The sequence below is a fragment of the Cebus imitator genome, unplaced genomic scaffold (assembly GCF_001604975.1).
Source record: "Cebus imitator isolate Cc_AM_T3 unplaced genomic scaffold, Cebus_imitator-1.0 Scaffold57, whole genome shotgun sequence".
NCBI classification, from domain to species: Eukaryota; Metazoa; Chordata; class Mammalia; order Primates; family Cebidae; genus Cebus; species Cebus imitator.
Window position 1 is genome coordinate 1,371,042 of NW_016107372.1, and position 14,232 is coordinate 1,385,273.

A 14,232-nucleotide genomic window follows, 5' to 3' on the forward strand; every position below is an offset into this window, starting at 1 on the left:
GGATATTGAAATATGCCATTGGAATTGCCTGTCCTGAAAAAAAAAAAAAAACAGTCTTCTATATCCGCAACTTCTTAGAGTGTTAATTGCACCTCCCTCTTTAACTGGAAGTTGGTTCCCCAGAGAGGACCCCACTTCCTCTTAAGACCTGGCTGGGCATTCTCTGTCATCCATCACTCACACCTCACGGTAGGAGGCAGGTTAGATGTCCATCCTTTGCTGCCTACTGACCCTATCTAGCCCCTTCCTCCCCCATCCTCTCCTTTGAGGTTAACCATTCAATTAAAATGTTCACTCACTCATCATCAATATCATCCAATACTAATTTCTCCAATAATCCTTTCAAAGGCTGTTTTTCTGTCATTTCAAATCCCAGAATCGTCCTAGATGCCTTCAGGGTACACATGGATAACAGGCAACACTGTTATCCAATACTCTGGTCTCTCAAATTCTTCATCTTCTCATTTTCCATGACTTTTTCCTCCACCAATTTTTGGCCATCCATACCAAAAGGCAATGTATAGACCCTATCATCTTTCAAACCTGGCTCGGTTTCCCAACAGTTAATTTCAAAATTCCTTTTTTGATACCTATCCTTGAGCTTTTTTCCTTCTATAGTTATCATTCAACCTCTGATCACTCTTTCCCAGCCCAATCCTAAAAAAAAAAAAAAAAAAAAAAAAAAAAAAAAAATCAAAAATATCTTTTTCTGTTTTCTTATTTATTTGTTGTTTCCTCTGAAGCTGTCCTTCAGCCTCATTTGGATCACCAGTGCCCTGGCCTACCCTCCTTTTAAGCCATCATCTGCTTTTCTTTGCTTCCCAACTTTCTTAACATCGACGCTAACCTACAGTCCAAGGTTCATCATTTGAGTAATCCATTGCCATTATCTTAAACCTGCCTTTCCTCTCTGCCTTTTTTCCTGGAACTCTCTGGCAAGTCTTGGAAGGCCCTACTTATCTGCTTCCTGCACACTGCCTCTGAAAGCCAGCAGTGCTGGAGGGAGTTCCACAGCGGGGCAGAGCGCACGCACTGGAGTTCATGGTTCCAGCACAGATCATGTCTCCCTACTGTGTGACAATGCTACTTCCTGCAATAATCCTTTCAAACCTCAAGCCCTATTTTTCAAACCTCTGACTCCCTCCCCTCCTGCTGTTTGCTCACTCGATGACTTTCCCTCCTGCACCATAAGAAGATATCAGATGAGAATCCCCTTATTTGTACTGCTAGCCCTGCAAACCCTAACTGCATCTGTCTCCCTCCTCTCCAAGTTCCCCCTTCTCTTCTAAGACAATCCTTCCACCTCATCTTATAGTATCCATGATCCCTTCTCTCTCAAGTATTCTTATAGCAGTATCTCTCACACAAGAATCTGCATTCAGACAATAATTATACATATCATAGCTCATAAAAAATGCTTTTTCTTCAGGTGTGGTGGCTCACACCTGTAATCCCAGCACTTTGGGAGGCCAAGGCGGGTGGATAGCAAGGTCAAGAGATCAAGACCATCCTGGCCAACGTAGTGAAACCCCGTCTCTACTAAAAATACAAAAAAATTAGCCAGACGTGGTGGCACATGCCTGTAATCCCAGCTATTTGGGAGGCTGAGACAGGAGAATCGCTTGAACCCAGGAGGCAGAGGTTGCAGTGAGCCAAGAATGCACCACTGCACTCCAGCCTGGGCAAAAAGAGCAAAACTCCGTCTCAAAAAAAAAAAAAAAAAAAAAAAAAAAAAAAAATGCTTTTTCTTGATTCTCACCTCACTTCAGCTACTTCCATAGCTCTCTCGTTCATTTCACAGCCAAATGTCTAGAAATGAGCTACCTAAACTCCTGTCTCCATTTCTTCACTTCTCCTCCTCTGTCATTTTAGAGTCCTGCTTCCCCTACTGCTCCCTGAAATAGCATCACCTAAGGTCACCAATGACCTCCTAGCAATGTGGTTTGAAGGCCAAAAGTAAAAGCTGAATATCGTTGACATGTAAGATTGGCAGATCGATATTTGTAACTATAAAACATTATCCTTTCTTTTTAGGAAAGAAAAGTAAAAGATGTATCTGGTCAACTCCAAAAAAGAGACATAAGAAGAAAAGCCTTCCAAGAGGTAAGATGAGAGTGAAAGAAGAAGCCGGAGGCTGGAGACAGCTCGTGCAGGGCTTATAGGTCAAGCTGTGGACGGCTGAATTTTATTCTAAATGCAATGGGAAGCCATGGAAGAGATTTAGTCAGTGAAGTGACAGAAGCCAAGCTCAATTTTGCTACTGTGTAAAGAGTGAGTTGGAGCTGCGAAAGAATGGAGGAAGGGCAGCCATTTGGGGGCAGATGCCAACAGAGCTATTAGTGGCTTGGATTCAGATCTGGCAGTAGAGATGCAGAAAAGAGTGCCAATTCAAGATCTGTTTTGCAGATAATGTTGACAGGATTTGACATATTGTTAGCTACAGATGAGAAAGAGAAAAGTCAAGGCCTGCTCTTCAATGTCTAGCTTGAATGATTAAGTGGTAACACCCATTGCTGAGGGAAAATGCAAATGTATTGGGGGATGACTCTTAGAGTTCAGTGTTTGACCTGTTCATTTAGAGGTTTCTGCTAGCCATCTGTGCAGCTGTACATAGATGTGTGTTTTGACCAGAACTGTAAAGGGTCTGAGATCTTACTCCACTTGCATTGGTATGTCCTTTATATATATGAGTGCTGCAGTAACACAAGGTATCTGGATTAGGGAAAATAATTCTTTACTGATATTCACAACCAGCTCATCAGCCAGAGTCACATTGCAGAATCTGTCTCCCATACACAAACCCACAGGCAATGCTAAGAGAGCTAATGGAATCTTTCTATTCAAAATAGACTGCAACTCATGTATAAGGGATGTAGAAGAATGGATTTTCTGTTCAGATACATGACAGGGATAGCCATCATCCTCTCCTCCTGAAAGGAAAAGAAAAAAGCTTTGCTGCTTTGAGATAAAATGGAAAAGATCTTGATTCCAAAGGTCCTCATCCTAGCCTTTGGAATTTAAAAGCATCTTTCCAAAGGCCAGAGAAACTCCAGGTGTTTCTGGCTTTTACAACCTAAAGATGTCTCCAAGTCCTGGGCTTTCTCCCTTCTGATATATAAATACCTAGGGAAAGACCACTCCAGCTATCCTGGTACTTTAGGACTTAACCTAGGAAGCTAGTCCTAGGTGAACCCATTTAGCCATCTCAGGAGATGAGAGAAGTTGTATTATCCTTTCAGATCAGAGCAATTAACTAGAAAAATAACTATAGCTCTAATTCTCATGGTATGTGAAGAGTGAAATGTTTCCGGGGAAGTGAAAGCAAGTATTTCCTATATTTATATCATATACATTTCTATATCTCAGGGGCCAGGGCTTTTTATAGGAACACTGAGAAATCAGGAAGTTATATTCCCCCACAATATGGCAATTTGGCACTCATTGAAAGAGTCTGGTCCAGATATACATACATACATCTCTGTATGTGTGTGTGTGTGTGTGTGTGTGAGAGAGAGAGAGAGAGAGAGAGAGAGAGAGAGTTATTAGTAAAATAAAGGAATTCTGATCTATGGGAGAAGAAAAGTGAACCAAGGACCCAGCCCTGCTCTCAGAAATCCCAGTGAAAGAGGAATCCAGTGAGGCAGACGGAGGGGGCGAGACCAGTGAGGACAGAGGAGCACCAAGAAAGAACATGTCAGCAAGCCAGGAGGGAACAGTTGACTATACAGAGAAACGAAGATAAATTCAGAGAAAAGAGCCTTGGGTTTGGTCACAAGGAATCACTGGGAAACTTAAGAAAAGTTTTGGTGATGGAGGCGGGAGCAAGTTGTATGGGTAGAATAATGAATGGGAGGTAGTAACTAGGTAGACAACTCTAGCTGTAAAGGGAAATGGAGCAATAGATGGCAGCCTAAGCCAGTGGCTTAAAGCTTCTTTTCCCTGAGTTTACCCTTAGCATGATCCCAGTGTCCAAAATCATAGGGTTGGTGTCCTTTTAAGGTACTTCAAAGAAATGATTCCATTCTAAGAAAAGTAAGTGACCTTTCTGGGCAAGAGGGAGAGACAAGCTGCCTTCTCCCCCATTCTGCTTATAAGTCAGTGCCCTCTCACCATGTTGTGTGTGTTATCTATGAGCCTCCTTGGTTTAGTGTAAACTACTCAGGTTATTCAACTCACACTCCTGAGCTTTGTCAACCACTCTCACAACTTTGATTACCACCTCTACACTGATGGCTCCCAAATCTATGTCTTCAACTCGGGTTTGCCTTCAAGACACCCATAGCCAGCTGCACACTGGGCATCTTTGTTTGCAAGTCCCCCATTCACACTGCAGCCTCAATACGCCTGAAATTAAATTCATCTCCTTCACCAGAAACCTAGTCTTCTAAGTACCATTCACACATGTATTCAGCAAACATGCAGTGAGCACTAACTGTGTATACCCATTCTGAAAATGGAAGACAGGTGTTTTTAAAGAAAGCAAGAAAGTGAGCAAAAAAAGAAAGGAAAGATTATGGAGCTTGCAACCTGGCTGAGGGAGAGAAAGAATATCAACTAGAAAGCGCATCAACAAGACAATTTCAAGTAGTGATGACAGGATGAGAGAAAATAATGGATAGGATTACAACAGTGACTTGCAGGTTGGGGTGGGGGTCACTTTGGATTGGATGATCCAGGCAGAGGGACTCAAAAATGCAAAGGACCTGAGGCAGAGAGGGAAGACCAGTGTTGTTGGCGATGCTGAAGAAAGAAGGTGGTAGAATGTGAAAGAGTAGACAAGGATCAGATTATGTAGGGTTCCACAGGCCTTTGGGGGATTTTAGAGGTTATTTAACTTGACATGAGGAACCTAATTTACCCAGGTGCCAAGCAAAAGCCTAAGTCATCCGTGACTAACGGAACCCTTGTTAGTATATTGACAAATTCTGTTGGTTCACCCTCTTTTCTACACTAAAATCTGATTAGTTTATTTCCACATTTAAATCTTGTCCTGTTGCCCTTAGGATAATGTTCACTGTCCTTAAGTGATTGTTAAAGCTCCCTCCAGTCCAACCCTTGCCTTACCCTCCAACTATTAATGTATCTCTTTCCTTTCAAAACTGCAGTCAACCACTCTGAACCTTCATTTCCTCCCCTTTCATTTCTCTCCCCTTTGATCCTTGGCATGTGCTGTTCTCTTTGAATGCTGTATTCTGAACCTACACCGCTCCCCATAAATATTTAGTTATTTCCTTTTCATCAGTGGTATTGGCTTATGACTACCTCAGGAATGCATACTCTGACCCTTAAATTAGCCAAGCTGGTCCCACAGTTTCTACAGCACACAGCACTGGCTCTTTTGGAAGATTCTAAATACTCTGTTGCGATTACTTATATAATATGTCTCTTCTAGGCTAGATGGTAATGTACAAGTGAGCTATTAATTATTTTTTAATGAAAAAAAGGAAAGAAATCATATTTTCTGCAACCCAAAATTTGAATAATGATCTGACAAAGGATAGTTTATGTATCTATTATTTGTGTTGTGAAAAGGGGTCACAGACACGATGGGCACCACGTGGTGTAGATACGAACTAAAGGTTATTGGAGGGAAATTTCCACTACAGTTCTGCAAATTCTTATTATCCCCCATTTAGGGCAGACATAGATAGTCTGCACATCCCATGGCCAGCAGTCCAGTACTGAGATGCCCAGTCCCATAATGCCCTACACATTATAGGGTTAGGGGGACTGGGAATGTCCATGCAACTATATAATTATGAACCTTCCCTGGTCAGAGAAGTGACCTTGTTAGAAAAGGGAAACCTCTGGAGTCTGGGGCTCATGTCAGATGTGACAGATGATGTGCTTTAAATTTTCTTTTTTCCAATTTTCCAATTTTTTATTGGTATAAAATACACATGACATAAAATGTATCATCACAACCATTTTTGGCGCATGGTTCAATGGTATTAAGATACATTCACGATGCTGTGCAACCATCACCCATCCATCTCCAGGACTCTTTTTATCTTGTAAAACTGAAACTCTGTACTCATTAAACAACAGCTCCCCATTCCTCCCTGCTTGCAGCCCAACAGAGATATTTTTAAGAGTCACATCATTTTACATTTAATTAATCATTATTTTTTTTTAATACTGAAACACCTAAAAAGATGTTTCAAAACTGAAGAAGGAAAAAACAAGGCAAGTTTTAGGCACTATCAGGCTTCCCCACCTCTTCTGGATAAATTTTCAGTAACTTCCATGTTTGAACTTCCTGCCAGCCTGGGTCTCACAGGGCTTCCACTTCCACTGCCTCTTAAGGGTTCACTCATGCCTTTTCCTGCGGAAGCAGCCTTCGGCTATCCCGGCACTTGCTTGCGGGAGGCGTGGCTGCACACTCCGTGTCCTTTCTAACCCACAGAGAAACATTCCTGTTCAACAGGACAGTGGTCATCCTGTGGGATCAGCTTCTAAAGTCCACAGACAGTGAAAATTGTGTTTTCTTTCACAACAAAGTGAACTCACCTCTGCATGGCTGGCATTGTGCCTCCTCTGGGTCTCAGCCTCACCTTCCATATCTCCCTCACAATACCCACCTTCTTGGCAGGGATCTTACCTCTCAGATTTTTTAATACCTTGTACTTTGCTCACTGAAGGCATCTGGAAACTTTTGGATGTCTCCTGTACCACACACGGGCCCTGGGGGAACCTGAAGAGGCACTTTATAGGACCCCTCCTCTCCACTTAGACGAGACTGTGTGGCCACCTTGTGGTGCAGGGTGACACAAACCAAAATCAGGAAATTAGACCCACTGCACTAGAACTTCCCCAGTTTTATCTAGTTGGCTACAACAGGTCGTACCAGGAGTGAGGGCAGATAGTAATCTGGGGAGACAAAGAAAGGTGCACATAAGAAGAAGGATAGAATTATAGAGAAATGGCAGGAGAAAAGTGAGGTACAGGGGTACAGAGATCTGAAAGGGTGGGAGTTGGAGGGAGGAGAAAGGAAGTCACTGATTGGGATGGTAGGAGGTCACTGAAGACCCCAATTTAAACTATTCACAAGTCATCATTTGGTCCAGGGACAGCCTCACCTAGACATGGAATCGAAAAGAAGCTCGAAGTGGTGGATCGGGTTCCTCAAAAGAAAGATGACTCAACTTGGAAGTCCACGGTAATGACAAGGGCCCAGAAGGCGAGAACTCAGCGTGCCCGAAAGTCTAGATCAGAAGGTAAGGCTGACGATGGAATCTGCCATTTGAATGGCTCAATGTGGGAGGGTCCCTCCTGGAGCAGTACAGGGTTAAGTAGATATGTAAAGTCAATAGTGAAAGGAAAGAGTACAGAGAATGAGGATGGAGTATGACGAGAGGGACAAAGAGAGCAAGCATCTGTTGCATCTGAAAAGTTTTTGTGGACGAAACAGACATGTTCACAGGGACAGCTACGGCCTGGGGCAGCAGCTCTCAAATTCTTCGGTCTCAGGACTCCTTTATGCTCTTAAAAATCATTGAGGACCCTAAAGAGCTCTTGTTTATGTTGTTTATGTCAATCTATGTGTACCTTATTAGAAATTAATAATTTAAAAATATTAATTCATTTAAAGTAACAATAAACCAATTGGCTGTTAACATAAATAACATTATTTTATGAAAATAAATGTATTTTCCAAAACAAAAAAAATTAGTGAAAAGAGTGACATCATTTTATGTTTGTGCAAATCTCTTTGATTGTGAGTGAGCTTTATTAAAAAGACAGCTGAATTCCTATAACTGTTTCTGCATTCAGTTGGGATATGTTGCTTTGACTGAAGAACAGAAAGAAAATTCAGCCTCACACACATACGTAGTTTAAAAGGGTGAAGTAATTTAACAGTCTTATGAGCTCTCTGTGGATATTCATCTTTAATACTACACCAACACCCAACAAGTGATAGTTTCTTAAACACTAGTTGTAATGCAAAATTTGAAACCATATCAGTTAACTTCAGACTGTTACAATAAAATACATAAATCAATCTTGCATTTTCAATGGATCTTCTACGAATGCAAGATTTTATAATAGTACAGCTGTTTAGAAAATATGCATTTGGAATCATACCATGAGCTCCTAACTCAATCACACAAGTGTTTTCTTGCTGCCACTGTGGTACTTCAGGATGTAATAGAAATGCTTTATATGTATCCTTCAGTTTTTCACATAGAATATTAAGATGTAAGATATGTACTCAAAGGTAGAAATTTAATAAAATTAATAATTTTCACTGGCTCACCAAGAAGATTCTCAAGTGAATCTTGCTTTTGTTTTTATTTTTTTTTTGGTACAGTGAGCAAGTGACAATGAAGAATGCAGTGATTCCTGCTGAGGTTTCGGGACACTGGTTTGATGCGTCCTAAGGCACCAGCAGTTTTACCTGCCATTGCTCTTGTTCAACCTGTACAAAGGTCGAAATAGTGAAAAAGGCAAATAACATCTTATTATTAAGATAATTTCGACCTTGCAAATTTTCTGAAAAGGTGTGAGGGACCCCCTAGGGGCTCACAGACCTTACTTTGAGAGACTTTAGCCAAGGAGTTCAGATGGTGGTACCCCACTATGGATGTCTCCATTGGTAGAGAAACCACTGCTAACCAGCTGTGGTCTGCTCCTCCCGAGTGGCAGACAGGCACAGTGTCAGGAGCAGCACCAAAACTCTTGGTAGATGCATTCTTAGGAGGGCAAGACCTAGACCCTCCAGGCCTCAACTTTAGAGTGTGCAAGGACCTTCTTGGGTCTCTGGGAGATTCTCCATGAAGCTTCCCAAGGAGTATTTACTAAGATTTTCTTTTTCTAGAGATCAGTGATGACACTTCAAAAATGAATGAAGGAAAGAGGAACCAAGAGACGCCTAGCACACCATCAAGGGTCAAGCAAGGTAAAACTTGGAGATCGCTAATCTCAGAGTACAGTCACCAGGAATCTAAATTCAGAACTGTTTTACTCTAAGGCAATATTTCTTAACTTTCTTTTTAATTATCACTGTGCTAGAGAGTCCTTCTAGATATTTTTTCTTAATCAAGACCCTTCCCGTGGTATTTTAATACCACAAATGTATGTCCATTTTATGTAATACATACATATGTATGTGTGTATACCTGCACTTTATAAGATTTTTCTCAGCACTCAAGAACGAGGTTTTGCGCTCCTGGCTGCAGTGTCACCACTACTGAGAATGTGTGTCCTAAGTACATTTGCGGCACTGTGCTGGAAGTTCAGCTTGTCCAAAGTCCAACCTATGGATCAAGCTTTTCCTAGAATTCCAATCTCCATATTTCTCATGTGGCCTTTCTGCGAAAATTGAGAAGAGAAAAACTCATTACAAACACACATGTAACACTATGACTGAGCATGTACACCTGGTGGTGGTGTGGGCATGTGCTGGTAAAACTGTGCCTGTTAATTCTCCCCTCACCATCAGCACCGTTATTCACATTTCTGGAGGGGAGAAAACAGCTGGATATTCTTCTGTTAGCTGATGATATGGTCACTGTCAAAAAAAATCACAGAACTCTCACATGATAAATATGATTTTCAAACAACAAATATCTACTTATCAGGAAGAGTTGATTACATTTTACCACCTTAAAATCTAAATTATCATTTTTAACAGTTTCTCCTTTAGTGTACTGGCTTATATAGTAGTATTTCAACTTCTCTCATGGATGGTTTTATTTTTTTCTCACAACCACCCTTGGAGAAGGTTGAATGACTTATTCCAATTTAACAGATGAGGAAATTGAGACATGGAAAGGATTAATGAGTTTTTTTCAAGATCCCCTGGGCAAGGGCTAGCTGCCACAGGATTAACACCCTGGTCCCCAGGAATCTTTTCAGGAGCCATCATTCTCCAGAGAAAGGAAGGGGCAGAAAGAATACTGTCAAACCTTTGTCAGTTCACTCTTTCCCAAATATAAAACTGCTTATGCAAAAATTACTTTCTTGTTACTTCCAAGATCCTACGGATAATAGAAATAAACCCTCTTTGGGAAAATCTCCCGGGGCAGAAAATAGGTGTAAAGAAGAAACTCTTTGGTCTCTGTGGTGTGGATTGATGTTACTCTGACTGTTGTTATACCATTCTAGGCTATAAAAGACATGCAAACCAGAAAAAGCCTTATGTTTTTTTAAATCCTGATTTAACTATTTTTCAACTTAGAAAAGTTTCTGGAATTTTCTAAAAGCAGTGTGCTGTAACCATTAGGATTATGTTGCTGGCCCAGCATGGTGGCTCACACCTACAATCCCAGCACTTTGGGAGACCAAGGTGGGTGGGTCACTTGAGGCCAGGAGTTTGAGACCAGCCTGGCCAGCATGATGAAACGCTGTCTCTATTAAAAACACAAAAACTAGCTGGGCTTGATGGTGACGCCTGTAATCCCAGCTACATGGGAGGCTGAGGAAAGAGAATCGCCTGAACCCAGGAGGCAGAGGTTGCAGCGAGCCAAGATCACACCACTAACACACACACACACACACACACACACACACACACACACACACACACACAGAGAATTATGTTGCTGTATGTGACAGCAAACCCCACCCCACTAAAAAATAAGAATACAGTAGTAGCTATTATTTTGTGTGCACAGATGGGCGGCCAACAGCTGATGTCACACACTGAAGGGTCCCCAGCTGCTTCTTGCTTGTTGCTCCATCATCCTCAGCATGTGGCATCCCCTTCATTGAGGTCCAGCCAGCCAGTCTATGTTCCAGCTAACGGGAAAATGACAAAGTCAAAGAAGGGCACACCTCCTTCATTGAAGGACCCTAAATGCAGGTTGCAGATAGTAATTTTCTATCATTAATGATTTTATATTGGTAGGCTGAGGCAGATAGATCACTTCAGGTTGGGAGTTCAAGACCAGCCTGGCCAACATGGTGAAACCCCGTCTCTACTAAAAATGCAAAACAATTAGCTGGGCCTGGTGGTATGCACCTGTAGTTTCAGCTACTCAGGAGGCTGAGGCAGGAGAATTGCTTGAACGTGGGAGGCAGAGGTCGCAGTGAGCCAAGATCATACCATTGCACTCCAGCCTAGGCAACAGAGCGAGACTCTATCTTTAAAAAAAAAAAAAAAAAAAAAAAAAAAAAAAAAAAAAAAAAAAACAAAAAAAAAAAAAAAAAAAAAAAAAAAAAAAAAAAAAAAAAAAAAAAAAAAAAAAAAAAAAAAAAAAAAAAAAAATTGCTATCATTTTATTGCCAGGACTGGTTGCATGGCCACACCTGACTTCAAAGGTGGCTGGGAACTGTAATCTTAAATCTGTAAGAATAAGGGGCACAGAATTGGGGTTTTATTACTAAGGAAATAGAGAGGCCAGAGAAAGGGGAAAAACTAGCAGTGCTCACGCTGCGCATGTTTATGGGAGGGCATTGTGACTGCTTTCCTCTATTTCTGATTCTTCTCCACTTCCCAGACACTTGCAAAGCTCCATCATCATCCCCCTTGCAGGAGGCAGCTCCATTATACTCTCTAGCAAATAAGCCAGAGAGATGGATGTCATTTCTGGGTCACAGCACATGAGAGCCCTTCGAAGCTCTCTGTATTCTTTTCCTGCCTGTGGAAATGTGTGGAAGAGGGAGGCGTAAAAGGCCAAAGCAGCATGACCTACCACATAGGGGACAGTGCCCCCTTAGAGGGCCCTACGGAGGACCACAGCAGACTTCCAGTCCTGCAGAGGGTCCTGTTGTCCTACAGAGAACTTCGTGTAATAGAGAAATACACTTTTCTATGTTAAGCCAGCAAAATTTGGTTTCAGTTGTTACTGTAGCACATCCTACCCTGTCCTGTATGATACAACATCCCTAATAAAATCCTCAGTGTAGAAAATTGTAAATCAGAACAGGCAAGGTGGCTCACATCCCCAATCCCAACACTTTTGGAGGCCAATGTGGGAGAATTGCTTGACCCTAGGAATTTGAAAGCAACCTGACAATAAAGTGAGACCCTGTCTCAAAACAGAGAAAAAGAAAATTATAAATCACAAAGGCAGACATCTATTTAATCTGCTTCCCCCACCTTATTTTTTTTTTTTTTTTTTTGAGACGGAGTTTCGCTCTTGTTACCCAGGCTGGAGTGCAATGGCGCGATCTCGGCTCACCGCAACCTCCGCCTCCTGGGTTCAGGCAATTCTCCTGCCTCAGCCTCCTGAGTAGCTGGGATTACAGGCATGCGCCACCATGCCCAGCTGATTTTTTGTATTTTTAGTAGAGATGGGGTTTCACCACGTTGACCAGGATGGTCTCGATCTCCTGACCTCGTGATCCACCCGCCTCAGCCTCCCAAAGTGCTGGGATTACAGGCATGAGCCACCGTGCCCGGCCCCCCCACCTTATTTTTATACCTTATAAGTATGCATACCTTTTTGTTTTTATATATAAGCTCATACTATATGGCCTTGTTTACAAATCACTTTTTTCATTGTATATTTAATATGCATATCTCTGTATCAATATTATCTATTTTTTTTAACTACATGGCACATTACTGTATGATTCACCACAATTTGTTTAAATAATCACCTACTAATGGACAGTTTTTTTTAATTATACTTTAAGTTCTGGGATATATGTGCAGAAAGTGCAGGTTTGTTACATAGGAATACACATGCCATGGTGGTTTGCTGCACTCATCAACCTGTCATCTACATTAGGTATTTCTCCTAATGCTATCCCTCCCCAGCCGTATTTCTTATTTTTCTATGAAAATAGAAATTAGGTTTGTGTGTGTTTGTATCTTTGCACGCTTATCCAATAATTTCCCTAAAATTGATTCTTAAACACAAGCTTATTAGATTAAAATCTATGTCTTAATTATACATGCTACCAATTTGCTGTCCAGAAAACCCAATGATTTATGTTCCCTTTAACAATATATGAGTGTTCATTTCCTACATTTTCAACACTGGATGTGATAAAACTGTTTAATGTTTAGGTATCCTTAACATCCAGGCAATAAGTTTCTTTGGTTATTAGTAATATACAGATGATTTCTAAATAAATTTGTCAACTTCATTTCCTCCTGGAGCATTTTTAACTTATGTTGTTTGCTTATTTTCCTAGAGAACCTACATCTTTTGCATGATCAAATACAGATTTTGCTTTAATATTGTCGGGGTGTTTTTTGAAGTGTAAACTGTTTTTTTCAATCCTCCTCCTTCTGTACATTTTTAATTTTTTAAACATTCAAATCTGTTCATCTCTTAACTGCATAATTTCTGGCCTTGAATTTTGGCTAGGAAACCTTTTCATATCCATGACTTATAACAATCTTTCTCTAGTCTTGAAAAACTGCTTATTAATTTTTAAATGGGGGCCGGGCACGGTGGCTCATGCCTGTAACCCCAGCACTTTGGGAGGCCATGAAAGGAGGATCACTTGAGGTCAAGAGTTCGAGACCAGCCTGGCCAACATGGTGAAATCCCATCTCTACTAGAAATACAAAAATTACCCAGGCATGGTAGTGTATACCTGTTATCCCAGCTACTCAGGGGGCTGAGGTGCAAGAATCACTTGAACCCAGGAGGTGGAGATTGCAGTGAACTGAGATCATGCCACTGCCCTCCAGCCTGTGCAGCAGAGCAAGACTCTGCCCCCCACCCCAAAAATAATAAATTTAAATGACATATTTTAAATGTTAGTTCTCTAGTATATTTCTGTTTCATCTTTATTCAATCCTAAAATTCAACTTCCAGGTAAAATGGGGTACTTTTTTCACACAGGTCACATGGTTTTCTTGTCTTCCCAAAGTGAGGGAAAAACAGGAAAAAATTTACTTAAAAAAGCATTGACATTGCAAGCTTGTAGATCAATATTTGTAGCCATAAAAGATGTGTTTCTTTTTTCTTTTTTAGAAAAGAGGAGAAAAGAACATGGCCTGTCAAGTTCAAAAAGAAAACAGAAAAAAAAACTCCCAAGAGGTAAGCAAGAAAAATAAAGTGGCTACTCCCTTGGTGTTTATCAGGGCCCTCACTTGATCAGCTGGCATGACCTCCTCTCCAGCCACATGGCCACTCACTTATGCCTGGAGCACAGCCAGCCCCAATCTCGCCCTCTAGGCCACCCCCTTACTAAACTCCCCCACAAAGGAAGAGAGAACCTAACACCAATTTGGTTCATACCTAGCCTTCTTCCCTCTTATCATAGGGAAGGAATGAGGTTGAGATGGACATGAGGCATCAGACAATTTTGAGATCAGGATTGTCTCCT

The 14,232-nt window shown here is 41.3% G+C and overlaps 1 protein-coding gene across 6 annotated transcripts in view; it reads left to right on the forward strand.

Annotated features, from left to right (window-relative positions):
• The window catches only part of SP110 (SP110 nuclear body protein), a 52,114-nt gene that overhangs the window by 13,036 nt on the left and 24,846 nt on the right, over positions 1–14,232 (forward strand). For all 6 annotated transcript variants that reach the window (XM_017529069.2, XM_037738726.1, XM_037738728.1 and 3 more), the window contains 4 exons: positions 2,035–2,103; positions 7,068–7,217; positions 8,819–8,899; positions 13,878–13,943. In XM_017529069.2, the coding sequence (XP_017384558.2) occupies positions 2,035–2,103; positions 7,068–7,217; positions 8,819–8,899; positions 13,878–13,943 (366 nt within the window). The remainder of the gene's footprint in view (positions 1–2,034; positions 2,104–7,067; positions 7,218–8,818; positions 8,900–13,877; positions 13,944–14,232) is intronic.